Source organism: Mirounga angustirostris, unplaced genomic scaffold (genome assembly GCF_029215605.1).
Source record: "Mirounga angustirostris isolate CCGP_5_RB_7025 unplaced genomic scaffold, mMirAng1.0.hap1 SCAF_4, whole genome shotgun sequence".
In the NCBI taxonomy this organism is placed as follows: Eukaryota; Metazoa; Chordata; class Mammalia; order Carnivora; family Phocidae; genus Mirounga; species Mirounga angustirostris.
Window position 1 is genome coordinate 104,223,359 of NW_026991712.1, and position 16,218 is coordinate 104,239,576.

Sequence of the window (16,218 nt, forward strand, 5' to 3'; positions counted from 1 at the left end):
TCTCTCTCTCTCAAATAGATAAATAAATCTTTAAAAAAAAAATATATCAGCATAGAGAATCCTCTTATGCCTTGCTAGACTGCTCAAACATTATTTTCTTATTGAGCCCTTTCCTGTCTTTCTGATTTGATACTAAAATCCATGCCTCTTCAAACCTCGTTTACGGATTTATTTTTCTTTTTAGTACTAATCAAATATTTGTCATTTATAAAAAGTAATGACTTATTTAAATTAAAGTTGTAGATTTTATTTTAAGGCTTTCTATCAAATGTAGAATTGGATATTTTTGGAGTACAAGGAGTACAAATATTGCCTTAAAGTATTTGGGCAGCTTCTAGGCCATTTTTATCCACATAATTGCCATAGTTTTAAATTTTATTTTACATATTTAGACATAGTCAAAGTGACACTTAAATTCCACATAGAAAAGCATTTTACTTATTTGATGAACATCCTGCATATCGATTCAGTTGTTTTAAGACATAGGTGTATAGAAATGGTAATGGCAGTTTGTTTAGCTGGTGTAACAGGGAGATAATGTGGGACTTGTGGTTACTTAAAAAGTAGATGGGTGATATTTGCAGGTAAAGACATAAACGCAACAACAGATTAAATACTGTTAAGGAAATGTATACACAGGCTGATATTCAAAACAAATTTATTTGTTATTTCCAATCAATACTAAATCTCAGCTAGGATCACAGGGCTTACACATTTCTCTCAACCACTGGGTAGGTCAGAATTAGAATAAACAGTCAATAGTGGGATGTCGATACAATGGATTGTGGTGGGAGCCACAATTTTTCCATTACTTCTACTTCAGAATATTGCATTGTGTATTTTTTTTACCCCAATCTTTCCAATCTTGAATTTCACTGTGTAACTGACTTTTTTTAAGCTGGTTTTCATGGGATTGTAAGGAAGTACATTTACATTTGGTCCATTGGGTTTCTGTTTTCTGAAATGGTATTATCATTAGGCTTGTTAGGTGCCTGGTGTTGATGAAATTAACTATAAAATTCCTGAAACGGCAGGCTACTTTTTTACACATGTCTTTGTCCATGTTATTCTCAATTTGATCCTATTCTTAGTTTGAGTACCAAATATCCAGTTTTTGCAAGATACTCATCAAAAACTTGAGCCTTGAGATACGGATATTTGTTGTATTTATTTTTTTTCCTGAAGGGAAATATACTCTCTAAACATAGGTTTAAAATGACAAAACATATAAGTTTATTATAGAATCTCTTGGGGGTAAAATGAACTCTAAACACTTCCCATGCCCAGGAATATTTAGTGTAAATTCTACAACTATAATCTTATAAGTTTAAAATTTATTAAAGTATTCAAGCAGTTCACTTCTCCCATTTTATACTTTGAGTACAAAGATTAGATTACAGAATACAGACAAAAAGTCTAATCGTTTCAACTACAAAGAGTTGTGTTGGGACATAGGAAATTTAGGTGATTTCTATTGACATTATTTGTGTCACATAGTCACTTAAAGATGAACTTTCATACTTTTTTTTTTAAATATGGAGGAATTGGGTCAATATGTTTTATTTTTTAATACTTCATGTTTGTTTGCAATACAAGGTTGGTGTATAGCATATATGTGTTTGAAATAAATGAAGAAACAGTATCAGAGGAAAGACACTAAAATATTAGTTCCTTTAAAGATTTATTTTTATTTATTTATTTTAGAGAGAGACAGAGAGAGAGAACATGAGTGGGGGGCAGGGACAGAGAGAAAGAACCTTAAGCAGACTCCCTGCTGAGCAAGAAGTCTTGTATGCTGGGCTTGATTCCACAACCCTGAGACCATGACCTGAGCCGAAATCAAGAGTTGGAGGTTTAACCGACTGAACCACCCAGGCACCCCTAAGGTATTAGTTTAGTTTTTTTTTTTAAGATTTTATTTATTTATTTGACACAGAGAGAGAGAAAGAGTACAATCGGGGGAACTGCAGAGGGAGAGAGAGAAGCAGCTTCCCTCCCCCCCCAACTGAGCAGGGAGCCCCATGCAGGGATCTATCCCAGGACCCTGGGATCATGACCTGAGCCGAAGGCAGACACTTAACCAACTGAGCCACCCAGGAGCCCTGAGAATTTTTTTAAAAGATTTTATTTATTTATTTGAGAGAGAGAAAGAGTGAGTGCGAGTGGAGGGAGGCACAGAGGGACAAGCAGACTCCCCACTGAGTGTGAGGTCTGGTGCGGGGCTCCATCTCACCACCCCAAGATCATAACCGAGCCAAAACCAAGAGTTGGGCACTTAAACGACTGAGCCACCCAGGTACCCCAGGAGATGGTTTATAACTCTTCCTGTGTTTTAGTTTACTTCTTTCTCCCGATAATGTTATGTTTCATATGTGGCCTGTAATGTGAGGTACAAGGTGAACATAAGTGACTCCTGAGAAATGAGAAAACATCTACTTTAGAACTTAAGAACTGAGTTCTTGCCACACTTGCATCAAATGGAAACAATCAGATTTGGGAAGCTCTTTTAGGTGCTGTTTATAAAGGCCATTTCTAACACTTGTTTTCCTTCTCAGACTGGTGAGAAAGAAACTCTGACACATAATAAATAATCAATAAAGATGTTTAATGAATGAACAAATATATGAATCAATGAGCAGCTATACCCTGCCTCTGAGGTTCATTGATTCATGTATTTGTTCATTCATTAAACATATCTTTACTGATTATTTACTATGTGTCAGCTGCTATGTTATTTATGAATACTACAGTGAACATCAATAGTGCTGATGTTTACTGTCAGAGGGTTTACAGTCTATCAGGGGAGGCCGACATCAAACAATAAATTACAAGCTTAGCAGAGAGAGAAGGAGGGAAATTAGGCAGTATGAGTCTGTAACAGGGAGTTTAGACACACACTGTGCCTGAGTGAAAATGAGATAATTAAGCAAGCAAACAAAATAGAGTGTGGAGTTATCCAAGGGGAATATAGGGTACTTGGGATCATATGAGTGGGTCACAGAACTCAGCCTGAGAGAGATAAGTAATGATTCCCTGAAGGAAGTTATGGTTAGATTGAGATCAAAAGGTTGATTAGGTCTCAGATCACCTGGCTTTAATCCTGGCTACCCATTAGATTCATCTAGGAAACTTCTGTAACATGAATGTCTGCCCTCCCCGCTCCCCCCTTCATTCTAGTCATTAGTTCTTACACAGGACCCAGGCGTTCTTATGCTGTAAAAGTTCTCCGGGAGATTCTAATGACAGGATTGAAAAACAGTCAGCCATCCTTAGCCAACTGAGAAAAGATTGAAAAATCCCCAACCAAAGGAGCACAGTATATTTTAGAAACTAAGAGAAGTTTATTTCAGCTGGAGCATTACATTTGGGGTTGGGTAAATAGGTAGGAGTTAGTGTAAATGTTTCACTTGGAGACTGTGGCTGTGAATATCCATAGTGGAGATCCGGTTTTTCTCAAGAGGTCCTCAGCAGCTGTGATGCATCCACGGAGAATTTGGACATCTAAATTTATTCAGTGTTGATGTCTTGTCAGGCAATCATGATTACTTTCACTTCCTTGTTCACTGCACTGTCTTGTGTCTGTGCTGCCTATCTGGTATTCCTGTCACCCTCCTCATAGCTTATAACCTCCTACCCATCCTTCAGGACTCAGCTTAAAAGAAACCACATGTTAGATATTTCAGCCTTTGTGAGCCATACGATCTCTATCACAGCGTTACAACTCTGTTGTAGGGCGAAAGCAGCTATGGACAATAGATAAATGAATGGGTGTGGCTCTAGTCTAATACAAATATTATTTGTGGATGCTGAAATGTAAATTTCATATAACTTCTGCATGTCACAAAATATTGTTCTGTTTTTAATTTTTTCACCATGTAAATTACGAAAATAGTCAGTAAGGGCTTAACTCATAGGCATAGTTTTTTTCCCGCCACTGTTCTAAGGCATGGCCCCAAATACCAACTCACAAAAACTCTTTTAGGTAAAAATTTTTTATTATTTTCATCCTACAGATGTAGAAACTGAGGCACAAAGCAATCCAGATCACACACATGCTAAGTGCCAGGGATGGGATTCGGAATCATTCCAGCTCTTCTACGCTAGGTATTGGTGTCATTTACTCCTTATTGGTCACGGGAGTGTGCGAAGAAATTTAAAGGAGGAATTAATTAGAGATGAAACAATCAAAGCATTGTGAGACTTTAGATCAGTAATCCATGTGGACACTGAAAGCAACAGAGGGAAAGGATTAAAGACCTGGGACAGACTAATCAGTGAATGAGTCGGGGTGTCCAGGAGAGCAGCAGAACATAATAGAAAAGACATAGTACGCCCTCAGAAATTTTTGTTTTAAGATAAGAGAAAGTTGCTTCTAGTATTTTCACATTATCGTGTTTCACATTCAGCCAGTATTTTATATAGCTCGTGTGTGTAGGTGGGTGTGTGCATACCCATTCTCTTCTAGTTTGGGAAAAAATCAAGTATAGGTAAATAATTAAAACCAAACGTGAAAAGTTCTATAGTAGAGGTGAGTATATCAAACCCAGCTTTGGGAGATAGCTTTCCGGAGCAGATTATACATCATTTATATCCTTTGTTTTCCTCAGGTGAAAAAGCTAAATGATTCAGATAGGGAAAATAGGATTTATAAAGTCCCAGAGGCAAGAGAAAGAAGATGGGCGGAGGGGGTTCTGGGCAGTCTAAGTTCAGTATAACTAGAGCACTGAGTGAAGATAGAGTTAGGGGAAATGACAATGAAAAGAAAATGGTGGCGGTGCAGATGGGGTGATACCAGTAGGACAAATGTGTGTGTTCAGGCAAGATTTCGTGTGTGGGGTCTGTGCATACCCTCTGGAAGTTAGTGGGTTCACTGGAGGCATTTAAGCTTCAAAGGGACATAAAGCCTGGAGTTTTGGAAGCTTGCTCAAGTTGTGGTGTGCAGACTGAGGAGAAAAGACATGGAAACCAGTTAAATGGCGATTGGAGTAATGCACTGGGCTCTGGTATCTTATTCTCCCATTTAATAAAATACAAGAGTATGTAGTGAAAGGCAGGAAAAATACTATTGAACAAAATATCGTGCTAATTGGATACATCTGAAATTCTAATCATGGTTTGTGGCATCAGCTATTGGCAACATAGAAATGATTCCAATATTAAGGACATTTAAGAATTGCTTTGAATATGGAAATTTCACCTTTTTAGATGTATCAAGTTAAGCTACAACAAATTGCTGCTTTTACTCTTTAAGCAGTTGCAATTCAGTTAATAAAATATGAAGAATAACTTCCCTGTGTGTGTATAATGTATGTGTGTATGTATAAGATCATAGAATCCGTATTAGGAGAATTTGTTAAATGCTGCAATTATGAGGTCAAATAACAGGCAGATTTCAAAGTGTCTTAATTTATTATTTGGTTTATTTGAAGGAAAAAAACCTTACATTTTTACATTTTTATAACTTGATATGCTTTTCTAGAAAAAGAAAAAACCTAGTTGAAATCTTTACTCTGTATCCTTCTTTTTAAATTGGTTTTTGAAGAGTGAATTATTTCATATAATGTGTCTCTACAAAGAATTTTGTGAGGCTTTAAAAATAGAGCCCTTATTTTGAATCCTGTAGAGGGAATGTGTTTTTATCACATTACTTTCAAAGTAGGAAGGAACAAATGTGACAAAATCTGTGCTCTTGGAAAAGGTCATCCTGTGAAAAGGTATTCTGGAGAGAAGGGACGTGTGGTTTATTTCATGTATTATTTACCTATGAGCAGTTGGGACCATGACCATGGGACTGTGTCCTTTTCTTCATGGAATTAACAGCCTTCATAGCTGTGTTCAGGTCAGTCCTTGAGTCTTTACCCTGATGTCCTTTTGCTAACGGGCTCAGAGCAAGAAGATAAGATAAAATAAGCAGATAAGATGCTGTGACTTGTAGAAACAGTCTCTTTCAGAGTCATTTATACCCTGAAACCCATAAATTGAGTTTAATTTAAAACAAATATAAACATCAGGAATCAATTAACTGTCTCAAGATAATTTTAGTATATTATACTTATGTTTTAAGTTTCTTTTATGGGGTATAGCGATGAAGGTGGCGAAGTGGAAAGAACCTGGATTTGATTATTTGTCCAGATCTTAGGAGTGTCCTTAGCTCGCTTTCTGGATCTCAATTCCTTCATCTGCACAGTGGGGATCAGAACATATGCCCTGCAAAGCCTGTCAAGAACTTAGCCTAGTAACTGGCACATACTAGGCTTTCTAGACATGGAAGCCATTATAGTTATTACTTTCTTGTTGTACTTTATGATAAGAGAAAAGAAGAAAGTTAAGAATCGGCAGGTGTTCCTATTGGCCTAAAAAAACTGACCATCACGAGCAGGACTTCTGCAAAAAGGTTCTTGAATGCTGTGATTCTTTTAAATATTCCAAGGCTGACCTAGAGAGGACCATATTTGATAGGGTTAATGATCCCTTTGAAATATCTGACTTCCATAAAGAAAAAGTTTTTTTTTTTTTTTTTTAATAATTTGGAAACCATGTGTACTATACTGGATAGTAGGTTGATTTTCATTCAGAGGCTTGATGAAATAGGTAGAGTATTGTTAAAGGAAAGTACACCTGTTATATTCTAAAAGGAAACACTCAAAGCTTCATCCACATATGTTTGTACATATGGAAGTCAATACCCCTAAATCTTAATTAACTAAGGAAATGACCAGGTATACATTGCTCACAAGCACTCATTCACTCATTCATTCATGCATTCTATGATTAACTGATAGTTATTGTAAAAATATGTTAGTTGAAATTACAATTTTCAAAGAATAGCATCCTCTATGGAATGTAATAAATTGTGATGGTATTTTCTGCTTCTAAAATCAGTCCCTTTTCCATTCTCATTAAGTCCTCCCAGAAACAGTATATTTACAAAACCCAACATATTTTGAAATTTGATGGCAATTCTGTTTTTTTAACTAACAACTGAGCTTTTCAAATCAATAATATTGGTTCACTTCCAGGCAGAAGTGATCTCTTTTCTTTCTGAACTGGAATCTTAAATACTTGCAATAAGGACTTATGTCTCAGACATGCTCAGTAATACAATGGCCAACACATGGCCTTCTCTGAATATTTTTATTTTTGAATAAGGAGAAAAAGTCAATAGAATATAGGTATATTGAGTGATATGGAGTCTAAAGTCTGTTTTTATAACAGTGCTTACACCACATGACTCCTATTTTGGCTTGCTTAGTGAATTAAGTAGATATTAAGTTGTGGATCAGGGAATTTGATAATCTAAAACATTGCCCTTTTATGTCTGCTTTATTTCATATAGTGTAATGTTTTGAAGATTCATCCATGTGGTAGCATGTATCACAACATCATTGCTGTTTATGACTGAATCCTATTCCATTGTATGCATGTACCACGTTTTGTTAATCTGTTCATGTATTGATAGAAATTTGTGTGGTTTCCACCTTTTGGCTATTGTGAATAACATTTCAGTGAATATTGGCACACAGGTATCTGTTTAAGTGCCAGCTTTCAGTTCTTTTGGGTATATATCTAAGAGTGGAATTGCTTGGTCATATGATAATTCTATATTCAGTGTTCTGAAGAATAGTGTATGATTCCACTTCTATGAAATTTCTAGAATAGTCAACTTCATAGAGACAGAAAGTACATATTTTTTTTTTTTTGATGTAGTATTCCATGATTCATTGTTTGGGTATAACACGCAGTGCTCCATGCAGAACGTGCCCTCCTCAATACCCATCACCAGGCTAACCCATCCTCCCACCTCCCTCCCCTCTAGAACCCTCAGTTTGTTTTTCAGAGTCCATCGTCTCTCATGGTTCGTCTCCCCCTCCAATATCCCCCCTTCATTCTTCCCTTCCTGCTATCTTCTTCTTCTTCTTCTTCTTCTTCTTTTTAACATATATTGTGTTATTTGCTTCAGAGTTACAGATCTGTGATTCAACAGTCTTGCACAATTCACAGCGTTCACCATAGCACATACCCTCCCCAATGTCTATCACCCAGCCACCCCATCCCTCCTACCCCACCCCCCACTCCAGCAACCCTCAGTTTGTTTCCTGAGATTAAGAATTCCTCATATCAGTGAGGTCATATGATACATGTCTTTCTCTGTTTGACTTATTTCGCTCAGCATGACAACCTGCAGTTCCATCCACGTCGTTGCAAATGGCAAGATCTCATTCCTTTTGATGGCTGCATAATATTCCATTGTATATATATACCACTTCTTCTTTATCCATTCATCTGTCAATGGACATCTTGGCTCTTTCCACAGTTTGGCTATTGTGGACATTGCTGCTATAAACATCGGGGTGCACGTACCCCTTTGGAACCCTACCTTTGTATCTTTGGGGTAAATACCCAGTAGTGCAATTGCTGGATCATATGGTAGCTCTATTTTCAACTTTTTGAGGAACCTCCATACTGTTTTCCAGAGTGGCTGCACCAGCTTGCATTCCCACCAACAGTGTAGGAGGGTTCCCCTTTCTCCGCATCCCCGCCAACATCTGTCATTTCCTGACATGTTAATTTTAGCCATTCTGGCTGGTGTGAGGTGATATCTCATTGAGGTTTTGCTTTGGATTTCCCTGATGCCGAGCGATGTTGAGCATTTTTTCATGTGTCTGTTGGCCATTTGGATGTCTTCTTTGGAAAAATGTCTGTTCATATTTGCAAATGACATATCAGATAAAGGGCTAGTATCCAAAATCTATAAAGAACTTCTTAAACTCAACACCCAAAGAACAAATGATCCAATCAAGAAATGAGACAGAAAGTATATTATTAGCTATCAGAGCCTGGGCAGAGGTGGTGAATAGGGAGTTATCGCTCAATGGTTACAGTTTCTGTTTCGGGTGATGAAAATGTCTTAGAAATAGAGAGTGGTGATGGTTGCACAGCATTGTGAATGTAATTATGCTGCTACATTGTACATAAAATGGTTAAAAAGGGAAATTTTTTGTTGTTTGTATTATACCACAATTAAGAAAGTGAATAGTATAATATACCAAAATCAATGAATTATACACTTTAAATGGGTGAATTACATGGCAAGTGAATTATATTCCAATGAAGCTGTTTAAAACATCAAGTTTATCCAAAGGGATTACACTTTATTACACTTTTCTCCAAAGATTACATTTTTATCCAAAGTCCCCAGAGACTTCCAATCTGAATCATGAAGCATGAAGCAACGTCCATGAAGATTCTCTGGCAAATTTAGAGGGTAAAAATAAACAAATTATACATAGATACATATATGCATGCACAGCTACACATACATAAACAGTACACACTATTCACACGTGCTATATGCTTATATATAATTTGTAAATAGCTAACATGGGAAAGCACTCAAAACAAGAGCGTTATGTTTTGTTACCTATTCTTTTTAACAACTTTTAACCTCTTTGTGTATACAATATGGCTTATTAATTGCACATTTTACAATAATTATGTATAATATTCATTGTGAATTTGAACCTTCAAAATCATCTTTATTTAAGATTATGAATAGTTGAATAATAACTCTATTAGAAATTACTGGAATATGTCCAGATGCTGGCTTTCACTTTAATTCCAAATAATGCAATTACTTAGAATGATTAAAGACTATAATTTGTAATTGAGATGCATCAGACAGGTTGTAATTTCACATATATTCAATTATATATTGTGTGTAATATGTATTACATTACATATATATAATATATATGTATATATAATATATTTGATTCTAAATCTACATATACCCCACACACATGAATATCTTCTGTTTGCTGCTCCATAATTTTATTCTTGATTTGAGATATTTTGTATTTGAGAATTTTATAGTTTATAATTTATCTGCTGTCCCATTCCTCAATCTCCCACCCAAATATTAGGGAAAGTGGCAAGTGTGACAGATTTGAGAAGTAGAACAACAACTATTTTATCTGTTAAAAATACTCAGTTTTATATTAGATTATTTGTTCATTTTTTTTTTTTTTTTTACTTTTCACTTATTTTCAGCTGCTCCAGTTGATGTACTAAAAGCTCTAGATTTTCACAACTCTCCTGAGGGAATATCAAAAACAACAGGCTTTTGCACAAACAGAAAGGATTCACAAGGTTCGGATACTGCTTACAGAGTTTCAAAGCAAGCACAACTCAGTGCTCCAACAAAACAGTTATTTTCAGGTATGTTCACTTTATTACTACAACTATTACTACTTTGCAAATTATTATTGTTTCTTTTTATCATGCTGTGTAATGCAAAATTATTGGGGCAGACATAATTCTTTCACATATGGGATGCCGAATACATTGTAGTCACTAAGGTGACTTAATGAAAATAGCTAATGATTTAATGATTGCCAATTTTAATTTAGCACAATCACATAAGATATGCTCGTTTGAAAATTTAGTAATTTATTATTCTATTGCAAGATGACAAAACTTGAAGACAATATTTTAACTAGCTTATTTTTGCATATAATCATGTAGAATTTGTTTATTGGGGGGAACATGGCAACTTTACCCTTAATGACTACCCATGTGAATTGAATGGGCATGTGGATTTAGACATACTTAAGGAGTGTCATTCTTAAAATTAATATAAGTTTCTGTTGAAAGAAGTACTTCTTCAGCAGATTTTATAAAACAGATTATTCTGTTACTTTTGGATCCTGTTTTTATCTCAAATATAGCAAACGTTAGTTACATCTCACAGTTATAAGGAGATATGGGACTAGAGATTTTGTTAATCTTCACCCGGAAAAGGTTAACACTTGGTGAATTGAAAAACACTTGGTGAATATTGAAAAACACTTGGTGAATATTTTCTTTCTTTCTTTCCATGATTGACCTAGTAACACTAATTATCTGCAAATCAGGATAATAGGGAAAAGGAGTTGAGTGATAAAAATGACAATTTCTGAGCATCACGTTGTTAAGGCAAGCAACTCCTTACAAGTCTGCTATTGGATATGTGTCAATTATTTTTTTTTCTTATAACTATACTAAATTGAATGTCCTCATCCTTATTTAACAGAAGAGGAAATAGAGTTTCACTGAAGTTCTTGGATTTGTCCAAATTACAAGGGGCCAATATTTAATCCAGGTCTTGTCTGTTGCCAAGGTCATTATTCCCTATATTATCAGGTGTTTCTTGTTGGTGCTTTGGGATCCTCTTAGAAATAATTAATCATTTACATTCTTCATATTATCCTCTCTACTGTCTCTACCTGAAGGGATTTGAATTCCTTATTTTCACATAAAACTATTTCCTAACAATAGAAAAATTAAAAATCAAGGGACTAAAGAATTACAGAACAAGATAATGTATTTTTCATGGATGGACATTTTTAAAGTATTTTTGAAAACACATTAATTTTGATTAAATTGTTGATTTTTCCCAAATTTTTCTTGTTTTGCCATAATTTGTGATGGACAAAAGTAACAAACTGCAAATATAAAGAACGTCAATGCATAATTTTCCTGACTTTGGAAATAAAAAGTTAAAGTAGTTATTAAATCCATAAAATATTTTTTAAAAAAACAAGTTTAAAAGTTGCAAATGTAAAAATTATGTTGCTTTTCTATTTATCTGCACTCTAATGTAGAAATAGGAAAGGGATGGGAATTTTCAAGAGAAAAAACAGGGAAAAATACACTAATGGAAAAGCTCTAGAAATACTCAAGAAGTTAGTTTTTAATTTTTTATACTTTGGTTCATCATCTCAGGGTCAGTTTATCTGCCTTCCAAATTGGTAGTTAGTTTGATTAGTTCAATCACTTCTGTTGTGTTACTCATTGAAAGAGAATACAATGTATGCCTCTGGGATCTCCTTCCATGAGAGTTAACAAAATACCCTTATATCAATTTTTCTTTTTCACCTTCTCATAACATTGTGCCTTAGGCATATAATTCTAATAATGAGTATTTCAGATAGGAGGAGACACCTCTAATAGGGACCTTATTCCCCCCCCCACACACACACACATACAAATGAATTTAAACTTAATCTTCCTACAGGGTAGGAATAATAATGCAAAATGGCAGTTAATAAAAATGATCAAAACAGACAATATACGGTAACAGTCACCTTACAGGCAATACAATGGCACTAAATTCCTATCTTTCAATAGTTACCCTGAATGTAAATGGGCTAAATGCCCCAATCAAAAGACACAGGCTATCAGACTGGATTAAAAAACAAGACCCATCGATATGCTATCTGCAAGAGACTCATTTAGAACCAAAGACACCCCCAGATTGAAAGTGAGGGGGTGGGAAACCATTTACCATGCTAATGGACACCAAAAGAAAGCTGGGGTGGCAATCTTTATATCAGACAAATTAGATTTTAAACTAAAGACTGTAATAAGAGATGAGGAAGGACATTATATCCTACTTAAAGGGTCTATCCAACAAGAAGATCTAACAATTGTAAATATCTATGCCCCTAACATGGGAGCAGCCAATTATATAAGGCAATTAATAACAAAAGCAAAGAAACACATCGACAACAATACAATAATAGTGGGGGACTTTAACACCCCCCTCACTGAAATGGACAGATCGTCTAAGCAAAAGATCAACAAGGAAATAAAGACTTTAAATGACACACTGGACCGAATGGACTTCACAGACATATTCAGAACATTCCAACCCAAAGCAACGGAATACACATTCTTCTCTAGTGCCCGTGGAACATTCTCCAGAATCGATCACATCCTAGGTCATAAATCAGGTCTCAACCGGTACCAAATGATTGGGATCATTCCCTACCTATTTGCAGACCACAATGCTTTGAAACTAGAACTCAATCATAAGAGGAAAGTTGGAAAGAACTCAAATACATGAAGGCTAAAGAACATCCTACTGAAGAATGAATGGGTCAACCAGGAAATTAAAGAAGAATTAAAAAAATACATGGAAACCAATGAAAATGAAAACACAACTATTCAAAATCTTTGGGATGGAGCAAAGGCAGTCCTAAGAGGAAAGTATATAGCAATACAAGCCTTTCTCAAGAAACGAGAAAGGTCTCAAGTACACAACCTAACCCTACACCTAAAGGAGCTGGAGAAAGAACAGCAAATAAAGCCTAAACCCAGCAGGAGAAGAGAAATAATAAAGATCAGAGCAGAAATAAATGAAATAGAAACTAAAAGTACAGTAGAACGGATCAACGAAACTAGGAGCTGGTTCTTTGAAAGAATTAATAAGATTGACAAACCCCTGGCCAGACTTATCAAAAAGAAAAGAGAAATGACCCAAATCAACAAAATCATGAATGAAAGAGGAGAGATCACAACCAACACCAAAGAAATACAAACAATTATAAGAACATATTATGAGCAACTCTATGCCAGCAAATTAGATAACCTGGAAGAAATGGATGCATTCCTAGAGATGTATCAACGACCAAAACTGAACCAGGAAGAAATAGAAAACCTGAACAGACCTATAACCACTAAGGAAATTGAAGCAGTCATCAAAAATCTCCCAAAAAACAAAAGCCCAGGGCCAGCTGGCTTCCCAGGGGAATTCTACCAAACATTTCAAGAAGAATTAATACCTATTCTTCTGAAACTGTTCCAAAAAATAGAAATGGAAGGAAAACTTCCAAACTCATTTTATGAGGCCAGCATTACCTTGATCCTCAAACCAGAAAAGACCCCATCAAAAAGGAGAATTACAGACCAATATCCCTGATGAACATGGATGCAAAAATTCTCACCAAAATATTAGCCAATAGGATCCAACAGTACATTAAAAGGATTATTCACCACAACCAAGTGGGATTTATCCCTGGGCTGCAAGGTTGGTTCAACATCCGCAAATCAATCAACGTGATACAATACATTAACAAAAGAAAGAACAAGAATCATATGATCCTCTCAATAGATGCAGAAAAAGCATTTGACAAAGTACAGCATCCTTTCTTGATCAAAACTCTTCAGAGTATAGGCATAGAGGGTACATACCTCAATATCATAAAAGCCATCTATGAAAAACCTACAGCAAATATCATTCTCAATGGGGAAAAACTGAGAGCTTTCCCCCTAAGGTCAGGAACACGGCAGGGATGTCCACTATCACCACTGTTATTCAACATAGTATTGGAAGTCCTAGCCACAGCAATCAGACAATAAAAAGAAATAAAAGGCATCCAAATCGGCAAAGAAGAAGTCAAACTCTCACTCTTTGCAGATGATAGGATACTTTATGTGGAAAACCCCAAAGACTCCACCCCAAAACTGCTAGAACTCATACAGGAATTCAGTCAAGTGGCAGGATATAAAATCAATGCACAGAAGTCAGTGGCATTCCTATACAACAACAACAAGACAGAAGAAAGAGAAATCAAGGAGTCGATCCCATTTACAATTGCACCCAAAACCATAAAATACCTAAGAATAAATCTAACCAAAGAGACAAAGGATCTGTACTCAGAAAACTATAAAATACTCATGAAAGAAATTGAGGAAGACACAAAGAAATGGAAAAACGTTCCATGCTCATGGATTGGAAGAACAAATATTGTGAAGATGTCAATGCTACCTAGAGCAATCTACACATTCAATGCAATCCCCATCAAAATACCATCCACTTTTTTCAAAGAAATGGAACAAATAATCCTAAAATTTATATGGAACCAGAAAAGACCCTGCATAGCCAGCGAATGTTGAAAAGGAAGGGCAAAGCTGGCGGCATCACAATTCTGGACTTCCAGCTCTATTACAAATCTGTCATCATCAAGACAGTATGGTACTGGCACAAAAACAGACACATAGATCAATGGAACAGAATAGAGAGCCCAGAAATGGACCCTCAACTCTATGGTCAACTCATCTTTGACAAAGCAGGAAAGAATGTCCAATGGAAAAAAGACAGTCTCTTCAACAAATGGTGTTGGGAAAATTGGATAGCCACATGCAGAAGAATGAAACTGGACCATTTCCTTACACCACACACAAAAAGAGACTCAAAATGGTTGAAAGACCTAAATGTGAGACAGGAGTTCATCAAAATCCTAAAGGAGAACACAGGCAGCAACCCCTTTGACCTCAGCCAAAGCAACTTCTTCCTAGAAACATCGCCAAAGGCAAAGGAAGCAAGGGCAAGAATGAACTATTGGGACTTCATCAAGATAAAAAGCTTTTGCAAAGCAAAGGAAACAGTCAACAAAACCAAAAGACAACTGACAGAATGGGAGAAGATATTTGCAAATGACATATCAGATAAAGGGCTAGTATCCAAAATCTATAAAGAACTCATCAAACTCAACACCCAAAGAACAAAGAATCCAATCAAGAAATGGGCAGAAGACATGAACAGACATTTTCCAAAGAAGACATCCAAATGGCCAACAGACACATGAAAAAGTGCTCAATATCGCTCGGCATCAGGGAAATCCAAATCAAAACCTCAATGAGATACCACCTCACACCAGCCAGAATGGCTAAAATTAACATGTCAGGAAACAACAGATGTTGGCGGGGATGCGGAGAAAGGGGAACCCTCCTACACTGTTGGTGGGAATGCAAGCTGGTGCAGCCACTCTGGAAAACAGTATGGAGGTTCCTCAAAAAGTTGAAAATAGAGCTACCATATGATCCAGCAATTGCACTACTGGGTATTTACCCCAAAGATACAAAGGTAGGGTTCCAAAGGGGTACGTGCACCCCGATGTTTATAGCAGCAATGTCCACAATAGCCAAACTGTGGAAAGAGCCAAGATGTCCATTGACAGATGAATGGATAAAGAAGAAGTGGTATATATATACAATGGAATATTATGCAGCCATCAAAAGGAATGAGATCTTGCCATTTGCAACGACGTGGATGGAACTGCAGGTTGTCATGCTGAGCGAAATAAGTCAAACAGAGAAAGACATGTATCATATGACCTCACTGATATGAGGAATTCTTAATCTCAGGAAACAAACTGAGGGTTGCTGGAGAGGGGGGTGCGGTGGGAGGGATGGGGTGGCTCAGTGATAGACACTGGGGAGGGTATGTTCTCTGGTAAGCTCTGTGAATTGTGCAAGACTGTTGAATCTCAGATCTGTACCTCTGAAACAAATAATGCAATATATGTTAAGAAAAAAAAAAGAAGAAGAAGAAGGTAGCAGGAGGGGAAGAATGAAGCAGGGGAAATCAGAGGTGTAGATGAACCATGAGAGACG

General features: G+C 36.3%; 1 protein-coding gene across 3 annotated transcripts in view; it reads left to right on the forward strand.

Moving 5' to 3' along the window:
• COL11A1 (collagen type XI alpha 1 chain) overlaps positions 1–16,218 on the forward strand; it is a 206,340-nt gene that overhangs the window by 13,333 nt on the left and 176,789 nt on the right. For all 3 annotated transcript variants that reach the window (XM_064588737.1, XM_064588736.1, XM_064588735.1), the window contains one exon: positions 10,051–10,218. In XM_064588737.1, coding sequence (XP_064444807.1) covers positions 10,051–10,218 — 168 coding nt within the window. The remainder of the gene's footprint in view (positions 1–10,050; positions 10,219–16,218) is intronic.